Genomic DNA, 25,731 nt, shown 5'->3' on the forward strand with positions numbered 1-25,731 from the left:
CATTTAACTCTTTTTACATCATTTTTAATGTTATGAAGTTTTAATAATTATTTTTTCATGAACAAGTGATTAGCAGGATTTTGTGAAAATTGAGTTTTAAATAGTTGTTTTTGTCACCAATTTGGGAATACTTACAAATTGAAAGCGCTAATTTGCCCAGGATTCTTTGAATTGTACTGTTTTTAAAGAAAAAAAGAGGAAACTAATTATTGCTTTCTAGTGGGGTTTGTTAAGCAATAAATTATGTTGGTCCTTTTTTATTCTCATATTTTTAATTTTATTCTTTTTTATTTGGAATAGTTTCTATGTGAAGTGGTGGTGTATTCTAATTTTTTAAGATTTTGTATTCTGGTTGCTTAAATTGTTATTATTATTTAGAACTTACCACAACTTAAAATTCTCAATCTCCATTTTATTTTTCAAGATATGTGTAACTTACAGAAAATCTACTAAACCCTGTTACACACAGACATTCAAGCATGTATTCACTTACACATATAGGAAGCATATTTCAAGTTCAGGGTCAAGGACTAAAAGTTTTGATTAATTAAACTTAACGAGGATAAGGCATTTGAGACGCTTGAATAGAAAGAAGATGCTATTCACAGTTCTAATGATGATATGATAATTATAAAAAGTGGACCCAATGACCTTTCTCTGTGAAATTCTCTGGAGAAGGGAAAAATCAAGTTATTATCCTAGTATGATATTGTTCTTTAAGATGACTCCTAAAAAGGACTCTTCATAATACTAGTAATTACCTTGGAAAACTTTTGAAATGTGATTCATCAGTAGCTTTGGGCTAGATTTAAGGCTTGGATGAAGGTCAGGAATAAAATCACCTTGCTCAGCAAGAATATTACCTTTGTGCCTGAAATCTTAAAGAGCATACACTGAGCATCTTTACTTAAATTTCTAGTGAATGGGAGATTCTTTGTTTTCATTTTCTTCTATCTTTTTAAGAAACAGAAATGGAACTATTTTTTTTCACTCTAAGACAGTGATGGCGAACCTTTTGAGCTCGGCGTGTCAGCATTTTGAAAAACCCTAACTTAACTCTGGTGCCGTGTCACATATAGAAATTTTTTGATATTTGCAACCATAGTAAAACAAAGACTTATATTTTTGATATTTATTTTATATATTTAAATGCCATTTAACAAAGAAAAATCAACCAAAAAAATGAGTTCGCGTGTCACCTCTGACACACGTGTCATAGTTCGCCATCACTGCTCTAGGACTATATGCGCTATTTTCTGAAATTTAAGGGACAAAATTCGCCTGTGCTTTGGCAGCTGAAATTTTTAAGATATTAGATTTTATTAAAAAAAATTAAGTATGTTCCTAATTTGGGGGACAATTTCATATGTAACATTAAGTCTTTCACTATCTTAAACATTTGCTTGATTTATGAAAATAGGAAGAAAATACTGTTTTTAATCACCATCATTTAATTTTATTTACTTATTTACTTTTAATTGAATATATAGGGGTAACATTGGTTAATAAAATTATATAGGTTTCAGGCGTACAATTCTATAATACGTCACCTGTATATTGTATTGTGTGTTCACTACCCCAAGTTGAGTCTCATTCCATCACCATTTATCCTCCCCCACCCTTACCCTCTTCTACCTCCCTCCACCCCTCCTTTCCCTCTGGTAATCACTATACTGTTGTCTGTAAGCTGATTACTTTGTACAGTGGATCCTGACTTTGTAACAGTTCTACTTGGGTTAGAATTGTTACTGCAGAAACAACATGATTGTGACTTGGACTAAGGTGGTGGTAGTGGAGATGGAAATTAGAACAGTGTGAAATATGTGTTGGAGGTAAATCCACTAAGTGTTGCTCATGGCTTGGATCTGGAAATGATGAAAAATTTAACTCTCCAGTTTTTAACTTGAACAACAGAAGGGGATGTTGTTGAATAAGAAATGGAAGTGCAATAAGAAATGAAAGTCTGGAAATAATGGTTTTGCAAAAAGAAACCAAATGTTCTCTTGTGGAGATGTCAACAGTGTTACTAGGCTTTGTCTGGAGGAGAAGAAAAGAAGTTTGAGTTGAAGTTATAAATCTAGGAGTCTTCAGTGGACATATATTAATTAATAATATGGGACCAGATGGCATTACAATAAATAAAAGGAGAAAGAACATGGCCCAGGACCAAAGCCAGGGGCAGCCTAGTATCTAGAGCTCTGGCGGAAGAGGAGAGTCCACCAAAGACCATACCAGTATGCATTTCCTACCCCCTTGATATAAGTGTGTCTAGGTAGGACATTTTATTAGGCAGTGAGCTAGGTGGAAAACCAGGAGAGTGCATTGTCATAGAGACCAAGAATAGGTTTGAATAAAGAGAAGATGGTCAAAGGCTGTAATGTGAGGACTGGTAATAATGAAAGCCACTGGTAGACTTTTTCAAAGCAGATTCAGAGGGAACTGAACTTTGATTGCAGAAGAGTGAACAAGAGGCAATGCAAATGCCAGCAGACCACTGTTTTGACAGGTTTTACTGAGAAAATGGAACAGAAGAGGGCAGTGGTCATTAAGAAAGACTAAAAGTGGGTTTTCTAAAGAGTGGGTTTTCTAAAGAAGAGACCTTAGAGCAGTTTGTGTATGCAAGTGGAACTATTGCAGCTGAAAGAGAAAAAGTGAAGATGCAGGATGGAGCGAGAGATAATTGATGGAGTGGTAACCCCAAGAGGTGATCTGGGGGAAGAACTGGGGCCCCAGTGAAGGGCAGGGACTTCCATCTGAGCAGGGACAGGGTGTGTCTTCCACAAAAGGGAGGCAAAGGATGTGGGTCAGCTGCAGAGAGACTGGCATGTTTACTGATGAAAAGGTGAAATGTTTCTTCTCTGTTGCATTCATGTCATCCCACTCGCACCCCATGAACTATGAGGCACCGAGAGCACCAGGTTGTCACCAAGTAACCATGTTTAATAGAAAAGGAAATATGCAACGATGGCAACCTCTAAGAGTGTCCAATGCTGGTCAGAAAGAGTAAGCAGTGCTAACTGACCATCCTAGTGTAGTTTCCTCAAGTCTAACTTGGGGCATTTCCATTGCTCCTCAGAAGTAACTATTTCTAATAGTTAAAAAGTATGGACATGTCCATTTAAGTTTAGTATGACTTTCTTTTAAGAATAGTGTCTAAATTTAGTGGGGATATTTTCGCTATTAGATTTATTGTGACCTGGTTAAAAACCAAAATATATATATATTTCTTCTTTAGGGAGGAGGGTTTTTAATTTACCTTATAAATAAGAGGTGATCACCCCTTTCAGAGCCCATGTAGAGTGGCTTATGAAGTATCTGTTTTTAGGGTTATAAAACTCACATAGAATTGTCTAATATATCTGCATCCTTAACTCATTTTCCTCTTCAGGTTTGTGTAAAAATTGCAAAGAGGACACAACCTGCCATAGGAGTGCTTTTGAGAGCAGTTTTTTGTCTTTTTTTTTTTTTAAAACCAGGCTTGACAAAGAAATTATAATAATGAGAAAAGATTCTGATATTAGAGGTTCTCTGGCACCTTTCTGGATAACTCTGAGAAGTAAGAAGGAAGGTCAGCTCTGGCTGAAAATAATGATCTGTTCTGTTTTTATTCTTGTTGCTGGTTTAATAACTGACAGACAGAAAACTAAGCCCAGGTTTCGTGATAAATAGAGGGGGGTGCAATTACCTGCTAAAAACTCGTAACATGAACAAGTATGTATATGTTTGCATATCTGTATGTATGCGTGAGTGTATTTTCCTTCCTCATTGATGTTGGTCTTCCCAGGTTGACTTTTTGCTATGCATTGTGATTGCCTTTCTCAAGATTATGAGCATTTAGTGATTTTGTTTATTTGCATTTTTAACATTCTCAAATCACAGGAAGTAACCTGAGGATTTAAAATACCACTTTATCCAATGCCAAAAAGAAAATGGGGGATGGGTGTCATTGAAATTAGATATTAAGGAAGCACAGATGTAGACTAACAGTACTTTTTATTTAAGTTTGAAAATACTTTTGAGTGCTGAGTTATGATTTATAAGGTGATAGTAGTGGAAGTCTAGCCTTAAGCCAGTCTAACTCTGTAGAAATCTGAAGTCTTTGTCCTCTGAAGAAAAACAGAAGCAAACACCTAAAAAGATGAAACAGTACCTGGGTACATAGAATAAAGTGAACATTACCATACATTTTAAAGATTTGTGGACTGGAGCCAATGTGCAAAACATTCAAGTCTTTGGTGATCTTATTAAAATGCAGACTCACACACAGTGTGCGGTGATTTTAAGCATTTAAGCACCAACTTTGTTTGCTTGCAAGTTTGTTCTTCTCATTTACAAAAGGGTTTAAAATATAAGATTCTATATATTTCACTTAGTAATTATTTGTTATTGGTTAGCACTTATATATGCATATTCTTTGGAATCATAATGCTTTATAAATCTAAGATATAAATACATACCTCTTATTAATGTGCAGCTGCCAGTGTATATTTATGATATATGATATTTTTCCTTGTTCTTTTAGAGTGATTGATTTTTGTCTCTATGTAGCTTTTATGGGTAGATTGAGTGATGATTTTCTCTCTCTGAGGCATCAGTAGAAACATTTCTAACTGCCCGAGGCAGTCATATGCCTCAGCTGATACCATATTTAATCTACTTCCCCACGTAAGTGCCTAATTTTGTCACCTGGTGATAAACAGAAAAACCTACAAAAGGACATTTTGCAAAAATAGTCCTATTTTTACTGAGCTAATGCTGCAACTCTGTCAATTAGGACTTTCAAGGTAGATGAAAACATTTGTTCGCAAATTAAATAACTCAGCAAATTTCAGAAGGACTCAGCAAAACTCAGAAAGCCATTTCCTGAAAACTCAGCCACATTCTCCTTAGGCATAGACCATCAGATACTGTCTGAGACATTTAGTGGCTCCCCAGATATTGAAAACCATTTAAATCAAAGAGAAGGTTAAGGGAAGGTTAAAGAAGATAACAAATTACCCAAAAGAATTAAAAACACAAAATCATTTTAATTACATATGAGAAGACAAAGTTGATAGATATCAATTTTTGAGTTGGCAAATCATTTCCTTTTTCAAGGGTTAGCTCTGATTTCCTTGTTGCTCAATGATAAAGCTTCTGAGTGAAATAACAGGGATATTTGTTGTCTGGATTAATAGGATATCAGTAGTTTCAACAGAGGGCGATGATTTAGTAAAAAAACAAACAAACACCCAGACATCTGCTGAAAGTAACATTTGGAAATTATCTTAAAAATATATCTATGAAGTTTTGTACTTTTGAAATTACTGCCTGAAAAAAAACAACAACCCTCAGAATATATATCTGTTCCAAAGAGAAAAAAACATGAAAATATTTATAGTCCTACTCTGACAACCCACCACCCAATATGAGCTGTCTTTTTATTTTCCCAATGCTGCCTTCACTAGGGCACTCAGCCTGCTTCCATACCTTTCCTAACCTTTGGTCACTATTAAATCTTCCTAATTTAGGGCTCCCATCTCTTAGATTTCCTAATTTCTGCTTATCAATTTTTGCTTTGAATGTAAAATGATACCCTCATCCACTGGACGTTTGTCTCCTTGGAAAGAGCACAGGTCAGGGCATCAGCAGACGGGGCTGTCCCCACGGAGGCTGCTGGAATGATTTGCTGTTCCCTTCCCCTCTGTCCTCACCAAATGACGCTGGGTCGAAATCGGCTACTTTTGCTTGTGCAGCTTGACCCTACATCTCTCTGCAGAGAATTGAACTGTCAGCCTTTGAAATAACAGAATAATTTAGGTGATGAGGTTTTTTTTTCTTCTTCTTCTTCTAGGAGGATCATACTGAAAAACATACTACTTTAATATAGAGATAAACCCCAAATTCTGTAAGAAAAGAACAGTGCCTCTTTCAAAATAGCATTTATGAATAAAGAGAATAGCTCCGGTAATAAATTTGAGATGGAAGTTTCTTTCAGAAACATTAATGAACACCATGATAATTCTGCTTTCTGGGGAGCAGAAGATTGAGAGAAATAGGACTTTTCTGATTCTGGAGAGATAGTGAAACAAAATTACTTATAAAATAATGAATTATGGTTATTTTTACTAGGGAGATAAGAAAATAAGATATCAGATTGAAGGTCACTGAGGAGCAGTACTTTCAGGAAATATTAATTTTTATTAGAAGGTCTGGAAAAAGACCTAAAAGTGGTAGTTAGTTTGCTACAAATGTCCTTCCAAACTTCCCAGGGTACCACTCGTCACTGTGGTGTATATATATGGAGTGGCCAGGTTAGCTTCTGGGCGGTTGATTTAATTTGTCCAGCCGCACCAGCTGTTTGGGGAAGCTAAAAATAAAAAGCCTAGAAGAGTGCACTTAAGAGACAAATAACACAGTGAAACAACTAGGAATTCAAGGCAATGGTCAACTCTTCAAATATTTAGAGAGGGCGCATAAATAGTGCAGTCAATGACTAATTTGAGTGGCAGATTCGATTCAGACACCAGCTAAGCATTTGGGGCTCTCTGCCCTTTTAAAAAGTGCAGTGACCCTGGTGACACTTCTCATGTGTGATTCCAATAAGCTGTCAAAAAAAAGCAGTGCACATTTTTTGAGGGATGAGGTGTAGATTTAGAGATTCCAACTATTCCTAAATTTTGTTCATCCTTGCCTTCTGATTGGAGGTCCACAGTCAACTCTAATACATAAATCAAAAGAAATTATTAGAAATCTCTGACTCTCCTTGGCTGTTAGTGGAACAGTGGAATGTGTTCCGTCAGTTCTTATTTATGTGTGATATCCAATTTCTTCTTTCTGTACTGAAAATGTGCTCTTTTATTGCTTTCAGGTAATTGATTAAATGAAGCAACATTTATGCTTTATTCTGTAGAGGGAGCAGGAATAAAAATATATGATACTTGTGTATCCTCTCCTCTCCTGCCCTTCTCTGCCTTCCTTCCCTTCTTCCCTCTTTCCCACCCTTCCTCTCTTCTTCCTGATGCACTAAGAAATCTGGAATATTAATATATAGAAGAGTAATAGCTTCTCTGATATCTCATTATTTTGAGATGCATTGAGAAGAACATTGTCTTTTGGGTGTAAATCCTGAGACATTCCACTAATTATTAAATCTTCCTCAGCTTTGTTTTTCTCATAAAATGGAAGCCATAAAATCAACTTCATAGGATTATTCTAAAAACGAAATGAGATATTTTTATAGTGCTTAGTCATGTAGTGGGCTATCCAACAAATGAAGCCATTATTAATTTTGTTGTATCATATATAACTTTATCATCATCAATATCATTAAGCCAAAATTTTGGCAAAAATTCCAGTGCTTAAAAATTCATACATGATGAAAAATACTGGGTCTCCTGTTTATTGTTAACTGGCCCCCTCTACATATATTTTAAGACTCTTTGCCCAGCTGGTGTGGCTCAATGGTTGAGCATCGACCTATGAACCAGGAGTTCACAGTTTGATTCCTGGTCAGGACACATGCTGGGGTTCCAGGCTTGATCTCCAGTGTGGGGTGTGCAGGAGACATCCAATCAAAGATTCTCTCTCATTATTGATGTTTCTATCTCTCTCTCCCTCTCCCTTCCTCTCTGAAATAAAAAAAGAAATACACACACACACACACTAGAGGCCTGGTGCATGAAATGTGTGCACTCGCAAGGGGGGGGTGGTCCCTCAGCCCAGCCTATGCCCTCTCTCAGTCTGGGAGCCCTCGGAGGATGTCCTACTGATGGTTTAGGCCCATTTCCCCTGGGGGGAGTGGGCCTAAGCCAGCAGTCGGACATCCTTAGCACTACTGTGGAGGCGGGAGAGGCTCTTGCCACAGCTGCTGTGCTCACCAGCCATGAGCCCGGCTTCTGGCTGAGCAGTGCTCCCCCTGTGGGAGCGCACTGACCACCAGGGGGCAGCTCCTGCGTTGAGCATCTGCCCCTGGTGGTCCATGCACATCATAGCTACCGGTCATTCCACTGTTCAGTCGATTTGCATACTAGCCTTTTATTATATAGGACCAGTGGCCCAGTGCACGAAATTCATGCATATTAAAAGGGAATTAACTAGAGGAAATATTTTAATATTGCTATTTGCCCTTTCTCTATAATAGAAGTGTCAGAGATGAAAGAAAATTAGTAAAAGGTATATGAAAATCTTCCTCCTGTCAGAGTCTGGGGCATGCTACGGACCCAGAGTCAAGTCCCCACCCACCTGCATGCATCTCAAAATTGCACGAGCCCCAGACCCAGCCAGCCCCAACCCCATTGGGCAAGATCCAGACCCAGCGAGCCCCACCCCCGTCAAGCCCCGCCAGGCGGAGGGCACAGCCTCAGGTTCCCCAGCCTGACACCGGGCAAGGGTCACAGCCTCAGGTCCCCCGTCAAGTCCCGCTGGGTGGGACCCAGACCCGGCCAGCCCCAACCCCATTGGGTGAGATCCAGACCCGGCGAGCCCCACCCCCGTCAAGCCCCGCCGGGTGGAGGGCACAGCCTCAGGTTCCCCAGCCTGGCACCAGGCAAGGGTCACAGCCTCAGGTTCCCCGTCAAGCCCCGCCAGGTGGGGGGTGCAGCCTCAGGGCCCCTGTCAAGTCCCAATGGGCAGGGGGCGCAGCCTCAGGTCCCCCGCCCCAGCCCGGCACCACACAGCCTCAGGTCCCTGCTGATCACTCCTTATGGCTCGGTACGGGAACCCCGCCTCCACTATGGGTGCAGCCAAATTGTGACTGTGTGATGGAGTGAGGGTCAATTTGCATATTACCACTTTATTATATAGGATATTAAAAAGATTCTTGGAGAGAACATAAACTTCTAACCAGCATTCAGAATGTATGAAGATTAGAAGGGAGCTTGTGGCTCTCAAAAGATTCCATTTTGTTCTTTTCATATCAAACATGATCTTAATTGAATCTGTTGGCAATATTGATTTTTAGTTTTAATAACCAGAGATATTACCTAAAATAAAACTGAAGAGTCATGATTCTTGACTAACGTGTTTCCCAAAATACCCTGCTGGGTTGTGCACCTTTTATTTAAGTAATACACATTATACAGGATTTGTAATTATGTTTCTGTAGAAGAATTCAAAAACACCTTTCAAACCATGACCTTCTGAGCTCGGGGAAAGATGTTGTAGGTATTATTTTGTCACTAGAACCTGACTTGCTAAATACTGTTAGGGTGATGTAAAATGTACTAGTGTGATTTTCAAAAATTTTGATCTAGAGAGTAATCCATTTCATATTTCTAACTAGCATATAAACATTCTTAACAAGAACAACCCAAAAGCTCTACCTTAGCCACATGCAATGTCCTCTGAAATTTTCTGATCTGTTTTATTCTATTTCATAAACCACTGTTACCAATGTTACTAAATTAGTTTCACAACCCACTAAAATGTTGCAACATGCAGTTAGATAAACACTTCATTTCTAAGTAAACACTTCACTTCTGATTTCCTTCCAGAATAAGACCATGAGATTGTTTGAAACACCTAGAAAAATCTTAAGATTTATTAACTTTTTTAGTATTTTCCATTCTTATGCCAGATCATTATCTGGTAATATAGCCCACATCCTTCAGCATTGGCATAGGGCACTCCACATACTTTTGTTCAAAATAAGAGCACAAAAGCACTCAAATGCATCCTGGAATTGTATTGTGATCCCTTTAAGTACAATAAAAGGTAATTCCACTGAATCTATATTATAACCTTTCATTTTTTCCTCCATGCCTTCTATTAATTTTTCTACATTTGATAAGGTTTGCATTTCATATGAAGTTCTTAACAAGTGATTTATATTGAATGCCACGCTTTAAATGTAAAAAATAGAGTTATCACAATGAAAAGGAAGCATGTCAAATAAAAGAGCAGGCAGACAGGGCTTGATTGATGTTCGGAAGTTCTTTTTGCCGTGAACTCCCGTCAGCCTAGAAATCATAAAACAAAAAGGAGGCTTGGTTCAGCTCACATGCCCTTAGGGGAAGTATGGAAAAGGATTTAAAATTCTGATAGAGTAACTTCAAAAATGTAGCAGCTGAAATAATTTATTTCACTATAGAGCCACCAACTGAACTTTTACGTTGAAATTATTCTTTTTGAACTCGCTCATGGTGGCAGGAAGCTCAGTGGTGTCTGCACCTTCGTGCTGAAGATGACGGACTCGCAGCCTGCCTTCCCGCCAAGAACCAAAGAGCAGTGGCTGCTCTGGTCCTGCCTGTGCTTTCTCATTGATCATTTCCTGAATAAAGCCTGTGATTTCAAAAAAAAAAAAAAAAAAAAAAAAAAGGTGAGAAAGAAAGAGTCTGAGGGTAATAGAGAAGTTATTCTTTTCTTCTTTAGGGGATTTTTCCAAAGATTTGTTTTGGGCATTGTGTGAAAACAACAGAAACAACATTGGGATACCCAGTACTTGGGCATTCTAACCCATAGGACTGACACATTCAGTTACCTAGGATTGGGACACTCGCTGGACCTTCAGATCATCTTAGAAGAAGTAGAAAAGAAGGGCAGTAGTGCAGCAGGCAAGAGCCACTGCTTGTTGTAGACACATGTTCATTCTCTCTCCTCTTTATCGAGTGCCATGTGCAGCTCCATGCATCCCTTTGTTCTGAGTGATTGTTGAGAAAATGACCATCAACGAAAAAGAAACCCTGTCATCTCTGGACAATGGTGTCCAACCTGACCCCATCCATGAGAGTTGTAGGTTTACCCTTGGTTAACTCCGAATATACAGAATAATGATAAAGAGCCAATAAACTATAAAATAAATTTCTATCCCGTTAATCAAAAGCAACATATTTTAGTGTATTTATCTACATATGTATGAGAGTATATGACCTATCATCTATCCAATCTGAAAAAAATATTTACACATAAGAATTCAGATGCTTTGCAATCATTCTATTATCCATAGTGCTCTGTAACTCATAAATTGGAAAACATTGCTGAAAATTTTTAAAGATTACTATTTCATTCAGAAGAAGAAAATAAAACCAAAGGGATCCTTGAATTAATCTTCTAAATAGTTAGAAACTTAACAATAAAAATAATGGGAGTGTGAATAAAGAAAAATGTATTACCTAATTTGCCTTTATAGATAGCTATACCTTGAGATGAGTGGGAAAAGCTTGAAAGGAAGGATATGTATACTTTTGTTTTAGATGAACATTTTCCTAGATTTGACAGATTTTATTTTTTTATTAGATCAGAAAATATTTGATAGCTATGAACAATATTTGTAATTTTAATAATTTTCTGTGATAATTACTGAAATACATGATCTATTATTAAAAATTGGCTGGGTGGCTCAGTTGGTTAGAGAGAGCCTCTCTCTTTCTCTCTTTCTCTCTCTCTCTCTCTCTCTCTCTCTCTCTCTCTCTCTCTCTCTCCTTTCCCCCCTTCTATCCTTGCCCTATAAAAATCAATGAAAACATATCCTCAGGTAAGGATTGAAAACAATTCCTAGATAATTGGAACCAAGAAAAGACACAATGACAATAACAATAGAAACAAGATTTTATATGTATGTCCAGCAAAAGGGAAATAATTAGAATTATAAAGTACATTTTTGAGTTAAGTTATTAAAATTTTAGCTTTTTTTTTTTTTTTTTTTTTTTTTTTTTTGTTTAAGGAGGAAATGTTTCCATTCTGAAAAAGTAAAATGTTTCAAGATCAGATACAGAACTTCCAACCTGAAAAATTCTGCTTTGGGGTAGAGGTTAACATTGAATCATTTCATGGTTTATAGTTAATTAGCATTTACCTAAAGTTGAATAGAGATAGTCAAGTGAAAAGCGATCTCTAGTTAACAAGCTGTTATAACTGAGGGTAATTTTTGTCCCCCGCCGTGAACAGCTAGATTGCATTCTGTGTGGATGAAACTGTTTTTCAGTGGAGCATACCATGATTTTCATAAGTCTAATCCTGGCTGGGATGTTGGGAAAATGGAACACAGCCAGAATAATTAAAATGAGATTTAAGGCCGTGTTTTAGAAGGCTTTTATTTTTCAAGATTGTTTTGTTTGTGACTGCAGTTACTTCTGAAGTCTCAAAAATTTCAGGTATGAAAATAAATTTGTTGTCAAGGAAAGTTGTGAGCTTTGATTTAAATTCCAGCTCTGTTACTACTAGCTTTGTCATCTTGATCAGTTCACTTAACTTATCTGAGATGCAACTCCCTTAACTGTAAAAGCAGGTGTACTTACTTACCTTGCAGGGTTGTAAGGAGGTTCTATAGCATATGTAAAGTATCTGTCATGCTGTGTTCAATTAATCATAGTTGCTATTATTATTATCACTAGAATTATTACCAGTATAATGCATATAGAGATTATTATTATTTATATTACAGGCCAGGTGCACAAAAATTTGTGCACTTGGGGGGGTTGGTCCCTCAGCCCAGCCTATGCCCTCTTGCAGTCTGGGACCCCTCGGAGGATGTCCACCTGCTGGCTTAGGCCCGCTCCCTGGGGGATCTGGCCCCAGCTGGCAGTCAGACATCCCTCTGGCAGCCCGGCAGCCCTCGGGGGATGTCCACTTGCCAGCGAGGAGCAGGCCTAAGCTGCAGTTGGACATCCTTAGTGCTGCTAAGGAGGTGGGAGAGGCTCCCACCACCACCACTGTGCTGGCAGCCGTCTGCCTGGCTTGTGGCTGAGCAGAGCTCCCCCGTGGGAGCGCACTGACCACCAGGGGGCAGCTCCTGCATTGAGCTTCTGCCCCCTGGTGGTCAGTGTGTGTCATAGTGACCAGTCATAACCAGACGTTCTGCTCTTAGGGTCAGTTTGCATATTACCCTTTTATTATATAGGTAGAGGCCTGGTGCATGGGTGGGGGCTGGCTGGTTTGCCCTAAAGGGTGTCCCGGATCAGGGTGGGGGTCCCGCTGGGGTGCCTGGCCAGCCTGGGTGAGGGGCTGATGGGTGTTTGCAGCTGGTCACACCCCCTTCAGGGTGGAGGGTCCCCACTGGGGTGCCTGGCCAGTCTGGGTGAGGGGCTGAGGGCCGTTTTCCGGCTGGCCAAGCCCCCCGGCGACGGAAGCTCCCAACCTCTCCTTTTTTTCTAATTTTTTTTTAATTCTGGGATTTATTTACGTTCTATAATTGAAACTTTGTAGCCTTGAGAGGAGCTCAGAGCCGGCCAGGGCGGGTGGGAGGAAAGCTTCCTGCTTGCTCCAGCTCCGTGGCCATGGCTTGCTGAAAGTAGGTATCTGAGGTTTATTTACCTTCTATAATTGAAACTTTGTTGCTTTGAGTGGAGCTCAGAGCCACTGCAGGCGGGAAGCTTGGCTTCCTCCATCGGGGCAACCAAGCCTCCTGCTTGCTCCAGCTCTGTGGCTGCCGGCCGCCATCTTTGTTGGGTTAATTTGCTTATAGTCGCTGATTGGCTGGTGGGCGTGGCTTAAGGTGTAGCAAAGGTACTGTCAATTTGCATGTTTGTCTTTTATTAGTGTAGATGTGATTCAGCAATTGATCCTTTAAATATATACTGAAAGCAAACTCATTTCTAATGAAGTTATAAGGTTAAATATGTCCAATATAAAAGAAATGAATGGGGCTTCCAATGCATTGGTATGATGAACCCATGATAGTAAAATTTGGAAATGCCGAATGTAGTAAGCTGACTCAATTTCTCTAATATGACAGAACAGATGAGATCCTAGGGCAGTGATGGCGAACCTATGATATGCGTGTCAGAGGTGACACGCGAACTCATTTTTTTCGTTAATTTTTCTTTGTTAAATGGCATTTAAATATATAAAATAAATATCAAAAATATAAGTATTTGTTTTACTATGGTTGCAAATATCAAAAATATTTCTATATGTGACATGGCATAAGAGTTAAGTTAGGGTTTTTCAAAATGCTGACACGCCGAGCTCAAAAGGTTCACCATTGTCACTTCCATGAGTTGTCTTCACACCTTTGGGACCTGCCTCTTTTGAATGAATATTGCTCCTTTGGCAATTGTATACAAGGTTGTAAAATGTACATCTCTCTGAATGCATCTGCATTCCAGCCAGGACTTTTCTTTCTTAATGTTGTTATCCAGACAACAGTATTGATATTTCCAAGAACATTCCAACCCACAATCCCCTTTCCATTTATACTGAGCATAGAGCAAGATGGATGGAGGCAAAAGGAAGTCTTTCAGAGGCTTTACATAAAAATGATCAAAGAAAGAGAAGCTTAGAGCACAGATAACTTGGTTGTGGTAAGTGTAGGTCTCTCCACAAGATGGCACTCATTCTCCCTTCTTTTCTTTCTTTTCTTTTTTTTTCCTTTTTCAAAAAATAATTTTGTCACTTTTTTCTCCCCATGGTCATAGAACAAATATATCTTTGGTTTATGTATTAAATGTAGCTTGTTTCAAGTATTTTAAAAAACATTCTATTATGTTTCTTATTCTAGGTAGTAAGGAGTGTAATTTTACATCTGAGGCTCTGTTTGGATGTGAAAACACTGTTAAGTCAGGAGGATACTTTCCCCACTTTTACTCCCAAGTGTAATGAAGTTCATATTAACCTTCTAAAAATGTTCTACTGAAGTGTCTATGGAGTATAAACTACTTGAAACACAACGGAAGAGTAAAAAGAATCAGAATGGTCCCCCCTTTTCTTTTTATCATTATTATTTTAAATTTTAAGTGGAGTTATTTTTCCATTTGAAAAAAACAAACAAACAAACAAACAAACAAAAAAAACACCTCTCTGGTACTTCCATTTGGACATGAGCCAGAAGCTTATTTAACTCCAAAGAGCCTTGGGTTTTTTCATTCTTTAGTGATGTGAAATTTCACAGCTATATTCTTGTCACCTTAAGCTAACATCCATTGGAGTCGATAAATCATTTAATTGTTCTTAAAATAGAAAAAAAAGCTAATTAGTTAAATAAGTTTTAAGATCAGATGCAAAGAAATATATGTTACTTATTAAAACATTAGAGAAAAAAATGTTAGTCTATCCGTTCCACTAAAAATAGGCTTTGAGTGGTAAGTAAATAAAGAAAAGGAATTTAATTGGTCATTTCATGCTTGTATCTTTAGCACTCATATCAGATTATATTTCATAGTTACCAATCTTCTTTCAAAAGCCTTCGAAGGTATGGACTATATGTGGGCAAAATTATAGCTTATTTGATTTGTAAATGGGGCGATCATGTTTCTCTATTGAGAAACTCTAATTGTAGTTTCCAGTGTCTAGACTTTCCTCTGGTACACTCTAGAGTAGTTTACAGTTTCTATAGGAGAGATGACTGAAGATTATGGTAAAAATCGTCCATGCCTTGATCGTAACAGCTATTTTTGTGGCGTCTTTGCCTCGTTAGGATACTAACACTCTGTTGGAAGCTAATATTGTAGAGTGCGTGTCACCCTCTAGCGCAAGTCACACTTTGAAAGAAGAAGGCAGAACAATCCCAGGAGGGTTCTAAGAAGAGAAAAGTAAGGCTGATATCAGAATGCTCATAAGAAAAACAAAACCAAAGCTTGAATGATTTTAATAAAAATAATAGCCACTGCTATAATAACTTGTTATGGGCTAGGCAATAAACTAAGCACTTAGATTTACTAGCTCATTTGCGACTGTCAATATTCCGAATGATCAAAATCATTATCTCCCTTGTTAACAGAAAGGATGGCTGAGAACCAGAAAGGTTGAGTGGCGTGGATGTGGAGGTGGGATTTAAAGCCACTTGTGGCTTGTTCCAAAGCCTATGCCTTTAACCATACAGCATCAGGGATTTATCTCTTCTCCGTCGCTGGAGAGGAACTGTTGTTTTTCCTCTAGTTTTAAATAAAAGTTTAATTCCAACTCATCTTGGATTAATATAGTGTGTGGTATGATGAATAACTCCAACATATTTTTTTTCTATACTGATAACACATTGTCTCAATACTATTTATTAAACAGTAATTTATTTCTCAATTGTGGGAGATTCTTATAATCATTTAAATTTCTTTTGCCATTCTCAATTGTATTTTATCAGTCTGCCTTTATGGGTTTTGAATGGTTCTTTAATATGTAATTATTGCTTTGTGATTTTAATCTCTGATAGAATAAATTATACAAAGATATATTAAATTTATTTCTTAGACAAGGTGATTTTTTTTCATGTCCTCTAATGTTTCCTTTTGCCAGGAAAAAAAAAGTGCATTAACTTCTAAAACCAACTCATATGTTCAAGAAGAATGAAATGTTATCAGTTGGGAATAAATGACACATTATTTAGGATAACGCATTATGCCTGTGAGTTGTGTCAGCTGATGCAATGGTGTGATTGACAGTTTTTATTGCATCATTTTTTGAGTCTCTGAAATTAGGAAATGAAGTAGATGGTCTCTAACTTTTCTTAAAATGCTGAAGTTCTGTGACTGTTTCTTTGTTTTCCTGAAATAACTCTGATTATTTACACGGCCCCAATGTCTAACAACATAATTCCTCTGCGATATGAAGGCAGTCTCAGACACCATCTTGTCTGGGGGACCTTCCCTGACGGCCACCACAAGACCCCACAGCCAGGTCCCTTGCAGGCTCTCCTGGCTCCTCCTCTCTGCCTGACACCCTGTACATATCACGGCACAGGCCCTGGAATGACACAGTAGGAGAAGAGTAATTTATTAAATGAATTCAGTTGCTGCGAGGCCTGTGGAATGATCTTCATTGTGACAGTATAACCCCCTGTGTGATGGAGGTGAGAATACTAGTAAGTTTCCGCCCAGCTGGTGTTGCTCAGTGGTTGAGCGTCAACCTATGAACCAGGAGGTCACTTTTCCATTCCCAGTCAGGGCACATGCCCAGGTTGTGCGCTCGATCCCTGGTAGGGGACGTGCAGGAGGCAGCCAATGGCTCATTCTCAGCACTGATGTTTCTATCTCTCTCTCCCTCTCCCTTCCTCTCTAAAATAGATAAATATATTTTTAAAAAAGAATAAGTGTTTACACCTGGGAATTTGAGGTTCTGGCCTCACAGGAATCTGCTTGAGTTGCTTTCAAGAGACAGTTTTATCCTGGCCACAGCTCAAATGTTTGAAATTGGAGTGAAAGCTGAAATGAGAACTAAAGTACCTGCTAACTGTGATGACAAGAGGAGCATATGTGGATTTTTAAAATTCCCTCTTAGTCCAGGCTGAGCAGCAGGATCTGTATATACATGCATAATGAGAAGCGTAGAACGTTTCAGTCTCCATCCAGAAAACCATAGAGGATATCCTAAAGTTTGAAACTTAAAGCCCTTGTGTCTTCTCACTGTAATTTATTGTTTACCTCCAGTCACAAACTGGTTATTCTTGTTACAAGAGTGTGCTGTGCTGAGACTCTGAGAACTGAGTCTCAGACACGGGAAATCTCATCACATCTTGATCGTTTAATGCAAGGTTATCTAGACAATGATAATATATACTATATACATAGAAATAAAATGTTCCCACCTAGCATGTTGTCTGCTTACATCTTAAAGAACATTTCTGGTAAATATATCTAAAATGAAGGTGGGGATATTTTACAACTATAAACCATCCTTGTATAGCAGGGATGAGGTCCATTAATTCTCAGAGCTCGTGGGTGGGCTGGCAATTCGTAAGTGGTAAATCCAGAGAGTTATGAAGATATTAAATCTCACATCTGGTGAGAAAATGTGTTTTTTCACTGGGTTGATTGATGGACACTTTCCCATTACAGTGCAGTTTGGGAAATCGCACTGCTAATTGCTAGGGTCTTAGCAAAGCTCTGTAGTTCAATTCCAATTACTTTAGTTTTGAAAAACAGAACAGCTGGATGGTGAAATTGCCTGGAGTTGTCACCGAGGGAGGGCACCAGCCAGCCATCTGACCTCTGCCATTCCTGACTTGGATTTTCTACAGAACTGTTAGTGAAATCGAAGGCCCCCGGTATCTGAGGTCTCCTTGCCAGGTGCTTTATTCTGACTCAGGACCAAGTCCCCTGTTTGCTTATGCTCAGGTGATAGCAGCCCCATCATCAGCCTCCCCTATACCGATTAGTACTCATCTGCCCTTCTGTTCACAGGGGAGAGATGAGAGGAAATCTCATCACATCTTGATCTTTTAATGCAAGGTGATGGCTTCCATGCTTTAGACCCAAGCAGAGTTTTAAATCTTCCCCTCAGAGATTCCTTTGCTGTCATATTGACCATTCAGGATGTTGTTTATGGGGCAAATTATATGTCTCCACTCAATCTCGTTGTCTCTGGATAATTATAGAAAGATCAACTCCAGTCATGGTTTGGAAATGACCCGGCATCATTGGCTAACTGTAACCCACTCCACATCTACTCCAGCTCACTGGCTGCCGGAATCAGACACACATCCGATGTTCTCTTTGGTTAATATAACACAGGCTCCAGGGCGCTCTGTGTTGCTTGGGGCAGCTCTGAACATATAAGGGGTTTTTGTCAGTAGTTTAGGATTTAGGAGCCATGAAAAAATGAAGACACGGCAAGTGTGGCAAAGTCTCAAGGAGAACAGAGTTGGGCAAGAGTTTCAAAGAGAAATCTTTGTGAGCAGGAGGAAAGCTGAGAAAGATGGGAAATTAGAGAAAACGGTGTCTTGCCTTTCCAGAATCCCTTCTTACTGTTCGCTATAGTTTTTGATGTTGTAAATTCAGACTAATAATTTTTAGTGCCCTTTCCAGTCAACACTCTTGAAATATGTGTTCAGCATATTTGACAGGGTGAACTGAGGCAGGGACTGGGGGCTACAAGAGAAGGGCCTTTCCTCTTTGGCAGTTGTCTGAGCAGTCACTCAGTCCCCAAACCTCTGTAATACTCAGATAAAAAAAAAAATACCTGCCCAAACTGCTATTACGCTTGGGGTAATGCTTTCTGGGAGCCTTACTCCCCTTCCCTCCCAGAGACTTATCAATAGGGTGACTGTATATCTATGTGGTGTCTGCCTTGTCCTTACCCAGCTATTAATAACCCCCATATAACCCTCCAAAGGGTCCCAGGTTGGATAACACATTATATAGTCACACTCATTATCAGTGTATATCTTCGGATGTACAGTGTGGTGATGGCAGGGGGCGGGGGGCTGGAGGTGGATGGAGGTAGAAGAGGGCATAGAGATAATAAATGGTATTGGAAAACATTTAATTAAATTAAAAAAAAATCTGGTCACATAGGAAATGAAATCTGGTAAGTGAAATTTCCTCAGTCTCCCTATATTTTCTGAGCTGTTCTTAACCTTTGTAGACAGATCCCCTGGGGAGTGACCCAACCCTCAATCAAGCCATTTATAAAATCTCTGCGTCATAGAAATTTAGGTCCGATGGGACCCATACAACAAATAAACAAAAAGCATCTTGGCAAATTAAAGGGTGCGCCTTACTTTAAAAAACCAAGATCTAATAGTGTACATCAGCGTTGTTTTCATTTGTCATTCTTTCTTACTTTGTATTTTGCATCAATGGCAAATCAGTCACTTCTGAAATCTTTGAAATAATCACTATCTAAGCTGTTGTTTTACTTCCTGTAACTTTTCCTTCTGATATGTAACTCTTTCCTGACATTACTCTCACTCGTCTCTTGTAGGTCTTCTTTTCCACCTTCTCCCCACTGTGGATCTGTCCTGTTTCTTTGCCACGCTGGCCTCTGGCTCACCCACTTTCTGGAGACGGGGTGGAGACCTGTGGACAAGGTGTGTGTGGTGATGAAGAGAGGTAGGATTGTTTATGTGCGCCTTTTTTAGCAAACCTGAACATTTCCAACTGCATTTCTAATGTGCACTTTTTCAGTAGAAACCCTGACTCTTTCAGTGTTCTCCTCCAAAGATGTTTTTAAAAATTTTTCTTTTTTATTATCTTTGTTGTTGAAGGTATTACAGATGTTCCCCCACCCTCTTATTTTTTTCTCCCCATCGACAGTAGGGATTTTATTCGTCTCATTTAAGTGTATGCACTAGGTACTTTTTTCCATCAAGATTCATTTATTTCTAATCCTAATCACAGAGGCCATTTATTTAGATTCTAGTTTGTATTCAGTGTTGATCTTCTTTCAGAAAGTATTGGAGATTTAGTTCTATTTCATTCTCTCCCTTTCCTGACTGCAATTTCACAGAAAAAAAATAGATTTCTTTTTAGTAGCTCAGTTATTCTTAGTTCTGTAATTGTTTTCCATATGTGATTTCTGTCTCCCTGGCTTTATTCAGAGCTTACTGGCGGGGATGGAGTGGGGATCGGGTTTTCATACACTTTTTGGATATTTTACAGAACTGAGGTTCTTGTCAAGGACATGAAAAATTGCATTGGCTCTTAACCAAAGATGTCAGTACTGTGACTGTCTCCCATTTTTTGAGACAGGACCTGCTTTAGCCAGGGCTCATATAGGGTGTCCCAAAATTCATGCAAGATTTGAATTTTGCATGAGCATTAACAACAACAACAACAAAAAATGAAAGTCTAATTTTACTTGGTTTATTTAATCAGATTCTAATATCTGTTGCTCTTTGATTTCAATCCCTTCAATTTGATAAGCATTTCCAACTACCAATGATGGCCCAGGAGCAGGGACAATGAAGACCAATGAAGACCACAGCTTTGCATATGTGCCAGCAAAGCCGTGGAGGCCATTTACCCAATGTGCTACTCCATACATAACCTTATACTGTATACTTTATGAATCAATAAAAAAGTTACAATTTTTAGTTATAAACATGTGTTTTCTATCAAAATTACTTCTTGCGTGAATTTTGGGACACCCTATAGATTGCAAGCATCAGAAACCACTTCTAACGTACTTAAGGAAAAGTGAGAATGTTGCTGGGACTTGTTGAAAGATTATGCAGGGTTGCCCAAAAAAACTGAAGGACCAATGGAAACCTAGCATTAGGAACATCAGAACCCAGGGCAGCCCTGGAGTTCCACGTAACTGTTACTGATGGGCAAATTCTATGGTCTTTGTGTTGTTGGGCTCGAGATTCAGTTTCTAGAACTGAGCTCAGGTTATGGGCAGCTTTTGAACAAGGAAGGGTGTGCTTTGGACCCGTGCTACTTTCATGAGTGGATAGAGAGTTTTTAAAGCCCTGCTTCTAAAGTCTCTCTATGTGCTACTTCAGACTCCGTGTACCTAACAGCGCAGCAATAGCACTGCCAGCCATGGAGTGTCCTTTATTTCATCCCACTGTTGTTGTTTTTTTACATTTCTTACCCAGGCACACAGGCATGCCCTCGCTACTACTCCACCATCCATTTATCTATAGATTATCCATGGCTTTTCTTTAGCTACAGGTTTTATTGTAAGCATTTATATCTCTGTGGCATCTACAGATTTCGATGCAGGTTACGGGAATGAATAGCAATACAAAGTTACTAGTTCTAATAGAATGCTATTAACATGGGAAAAATACTTTTATGCATGATTTAAAAACTTGAATTTATAACATTTTTGTATCCCGTTGACATGTGTTCAAAGTAATATGCAATTTCAGATTTATTCTGTTATAATGTCATTTTTAAAAGATTATCTTTAGACATTGTGATGGCTTTACAATAAATCCAGCTAAAAATTTCATCTTTGTTGTGGAAAAGAAAGCTCTTAAATGTCTTTAAACATAGTCCATCTTTCGGAGACCGTCTGTTTGGAGACAAGTTTGTCTCCTGAGTATATTAAACAACAGTAATTCCTGGCGTTTCTCCAGCACTGTGTATTTTCAAAGCAATTTGCAATAATCAATTCATTTAAACACCCAGCAATGCCATCACTGAGAAGCAAATGTAACCTGACCACCACCTGAGCTGGTACTGGCTCCCAAATTACCTCTGTGCTCACATCGTAGAGCTTTGCTTTGATTAAAAATCACCCTTGGAACAATTGAGAGGCTAAATATAAGCTACTCCATTCTACTTCTTTGTCTTTTATTTGCTCATAAATGGAATAATCTATTGCTACTTCAGTGGGAGCTGTGTCTCCAGTACTCCTTAGAGATGGTTTGCCTGTATAAATATGAGGACAAGCTGTTGTGGTAAGATCCTTTTAGAAGACTTTTTGTATTCACCCTTTAAGGTCCAGCTCAGATGTTATTTTATAACTGAAATGTTCCATAAAACTCCTTCTGTCTTGCTTTGAGTTAATTAATTTCTCCCTCCTGTGTTCTCACGGAATTTTATACATACTTCTGCTACAGCTCTCATCACAATGTTGGTGTAGCTTGAAGTCTAGACAGGGAGCATTCCTCTGGCCTGTAACCATGTCTCATTTGTTCATCTATTCTCATCCTTCAGCACAGTGTCTGGAATATGTAGAAACCCAAGCATCTTTAAATCCTGTTTTAGAACTCAGCTTCTCCAGGTCGCTCTCACTGAGCCATCTACACTTTGCTCTGGTTGACGTGAAGAGTAAAAGGGGGGCATCCCAATCATATGGATTCAGGGCAGTCTCCCTGGAGGCATTAATTCTTTGGCTAATTTTTCAGAATGATGACATGTTGTTGAAAAGGAGAAAAGACAATCAGACTAGAAGGGAATGAACGAGTTGTATAAAAATTCCAAGACAAGAAAGAGCATAACACCCTGGACTACAGTCTTAACAATAGTGATCATCACACATCAGCATCCTCTTTATCATCATCACTGCCATTGTCATCTTATAAGAACCATTTATTGAGCACTTTTTAGGTCCCTAGCACTGCCCTAGGTGGCTCACCGACTTGCTCTCACATAATAACCTCAATAGATATGCAATGTGGGAATTATATTATCATCTTTCTCATATGAAAATAGTCAGCTTCAGGGAGACTATAAAACTCAATCTCTATAAGCTAGTAAGCAAGGTCGCTTGGATTGGAGCCTTATGGCATGTGAATTGCATCTCTGTGTGTTGTTGTGTGCCACTTAGCTACCATTTTAGGCCTGCTTGCTTCTTGGAATGCCTGCTGATTGTATCGCTTCTCTTTTCTCCTTTGTCCATGAACTGCAAGTGGCGAACCGTCCAGAGGCTACATTCAATGACACTTTTCAGTCCTGTGATTCTGTTCAGAATCCACACATCCTCTAAAAGGCCTCCTATAGAAGGAGTTGCCATTAACAGCAAATGTAGCTCTGATCACAGGAGGAATGAGGACAGGAACTGAGACCATTATTCTCTATTCTAAGATGTCTAAAGCATACCATAGCAGCTTTTATGTTTTCATTCCTTGCTTTGAGGTCTACACCTTGAAGGCTACCTTTCTTCTCAGGTCCGCCAAATGGTTATTATTCTCAAAGTTATAAAAGGGAAAGCTATTAGTGCATGCTTGTGCTGCTTAAGGAAGCCAAAACTTTTCAAATCTTGAGTGCGATTACTTAGGGGGTGTTTAATTTAAAACAAGGCAAACTGAGCTCTATTGCTTGAAGGTAAAGATGAGATACATTCCTTACAGGGCTTTTGACCATGTGGTAGCTCATTGCCGAGTCAGCTGGAACCGTTTGAAAGTTGCCTGACACAATGCAGAGTCACTTGCAATTTGCATCAATCAAAGAAATCAATGAAATTTGCAAAGCTTTGTGGCTCTCTGAAGATTTAGGTGTTACTTATATCCCAGCCAAGAGTGGCTTACTGTATTGAAGGGTTCCATTCCATCTTCCATCCCAACCATACTATATCATAAAATTAATTCAAGGGGCATTTAAGTAATATGAAAAGGACATAGAAGTGTGTAATGTGGGGTGAGTGCATAGGTGTGTGTGTTTCTGTGTTATTTTTTATTTTTTGGTGTAGAACATGTATTTACGATTTAGAAAACATGTGGGAATTATCTTTTATTTTACTTCCCTTTTCTTTAATTTATATTTTAATGCATATCAGTTTCTCACTTGTCCTTGAGTAAGCCTTTATCTTTTGGCAATTAAGCATATTTATTTTTAAATTGATCTTACATGATCCATCTTACGTATACTTTGTTAAAAATTTACTATTAAAGGTTATATGTTTCCTTGATTTTGTCCTGTAAACACCTTCCTTAGGTTGTGGAAGTCTAGACTAGAGGATATGGGTAATGGCAAGGCATGACCTTCAGAAGCACTGAAACTCATGAGATCTTTTACAAGTGATTTCACTCTTGGTCCTACAGGATTTTGTAGGATGTTATTATAATAGACTAGGGGCCCAGTGCACAAATTTGTGCACCTTGAAAGGAACTGTGGGCCACGAGGCTGTGGTGGGGACAGGGGCGGGTCTTGGCCCATCCTCTGAGCCCCTGCCTGGCCCCTCCTGCCGCCCCTGGTCCCCTGTCTGCTGGCAGTCCCGCTCCTGCCGCAGTTGCTCCCATACGCTGATGGCGCCGGCCCCGCTCGCACCCACTGACAGCACAGAGGAATTGAGCTGGCAACAGTAGCAGGTGTGAGCGGGGTCAGTGCCAACAGTGTGTGGAGTGGTGGCTCCAGCACCAGCAGGGGGTGCAAGAGGCAGCTGCTGGCCCTGATCGCCCCTCAGGAGAAGGGGGAGGTGGAGAAGCCCTGAGGACTGATCAGGGCCATCAGCCGCCGCTCGCTTGCACCTGCTGATGGTGTTGAGCAATTGGGGCTGGTGCTGGGTGCCAGCAATGGGTGTGATCGGTGGCTTCGGCTTCAGTGCCAGCAGCGGGTGAGAGTGGGGTCGGGGCCGGCAGCAGATGCGAGCATTGGTGGGACTGTGGCGCGCAGGAGCAAAGAATTTTCAATAACCACCAGAGGCTCGCCCTGATGACAGCGACCAGCACCCCGCCTTAGTCTGGCGCCCCCACTCACCTGCTCCACCATCCAACCATGGCCAACGCCCACCATGTTCCACACACGCCCTCTGGTGATCAGCGCACATCATAGCAACTGGTTGTATAGTTGTTTCTCTGTTCAGTCTATTTGCATATTAGGGTTTTATATATATAGATGGTGTTAAAAAAAAACAGAATAGGAGGAAAATAATACAGAGCACTGAATTTATACCCTTGTCACATTAAAGAATAGAAAACTATTAATTGGCATATGTATGTGCTATTAAGTACACCATAGGCTGTATGGCATTAACCTGGACATTCTCAATATGATTAAGTTAACAAAGGCTATCTTCAATTAGACAAACAATGATGGATTTTCAAAAATACCTATGAAATTGTGGAAATAATAACAATTTATAAAAGGTAAGAATAAAACAAGTGAACATTGTTCAGATAGTGGAAAATAAAGGGTGAGTCATGAAAGTTTCTTAATTGAGGCGGGAAAATAGTAATTTTTAATACATCAAAGAAAATTTAATGGAAAGGTTGGATTTCAGAAACAATTTAACAAAGGCAATAATGATAAATTACAAAGCAGGAATCATGTAAGATACATTTGTCATAATGATAAAGTTTCTGAAAAAAATCTCAAGTAGCCAAATTAGAGTTTGAGTTATTTGATATCTAATGAGAAAAACATAAAATTGGAGGATATAAGGGAGGAGTCATCCACTAAATGCTCTTTTATAAATATTTTATGAACTTTAAAATAAAGCAATTAAGGCAGTACATTAAATATACATCACAATGCAATTTATAGGCCTTAAAATTAGTAAAAAGGTTTACTATATTTAAGAATTTCCATCTATCCTTTTCTCACGTCCAATGTTTTAATATCTTCATCCACTGTCTTAGGAAAATACTTTCAAATGTGTTGTGCTTTGTTTTGGTTATGCAGTTATGGCTCTGCTAGCCAACTTTCCAACATTCAGGGGTTCTGATTAAATTACTTAGTTAGTGATACTTTGTCCCTGGCAAAGGCTATTCTC

The 25,731-nt window shown here is 39.1% G+C and overlaps 1 protein-coding gene across 1 annotated transcript in view; it reads left to right on the forward strand.

Annotated features, from left to right (window-relative positions):
- The window catches only part of MEGF6 (multiple EGF-like-domains 6), a 611,514-nt gene that overhangs the window by 252,969 nt on the left and 332,814 nt on the right, over positions 1–25,731 (forward strand). Inside the window, exon 5 of the mRNA XM_014533611.1 lies at positions 19,549–19,654. Coding sequence (XP_014389097.1) covers positions 19,549–19,654 — 106 coding nt within the window. The remainder of the gene's footprint in view (positions 1–19,548; positions 19,655–25,731) is intronic.

The sequence above is a fragment of the Myotis brandtii genome, unplaced genomic scaffold, assembly GCF_000412655.1.
Source record: "Myotis brandtii unplaced genomic scaffold, ASM41265v1 scaffold99, whole genome shotgun sequence".
In the NCBI taxonomy this organism is placed as follows: Eukaryota; Metazoa; Chordata; class Mammalia; order Chiroptera; family Vespertilionidae; genus Myotis; species Myotis brandtii.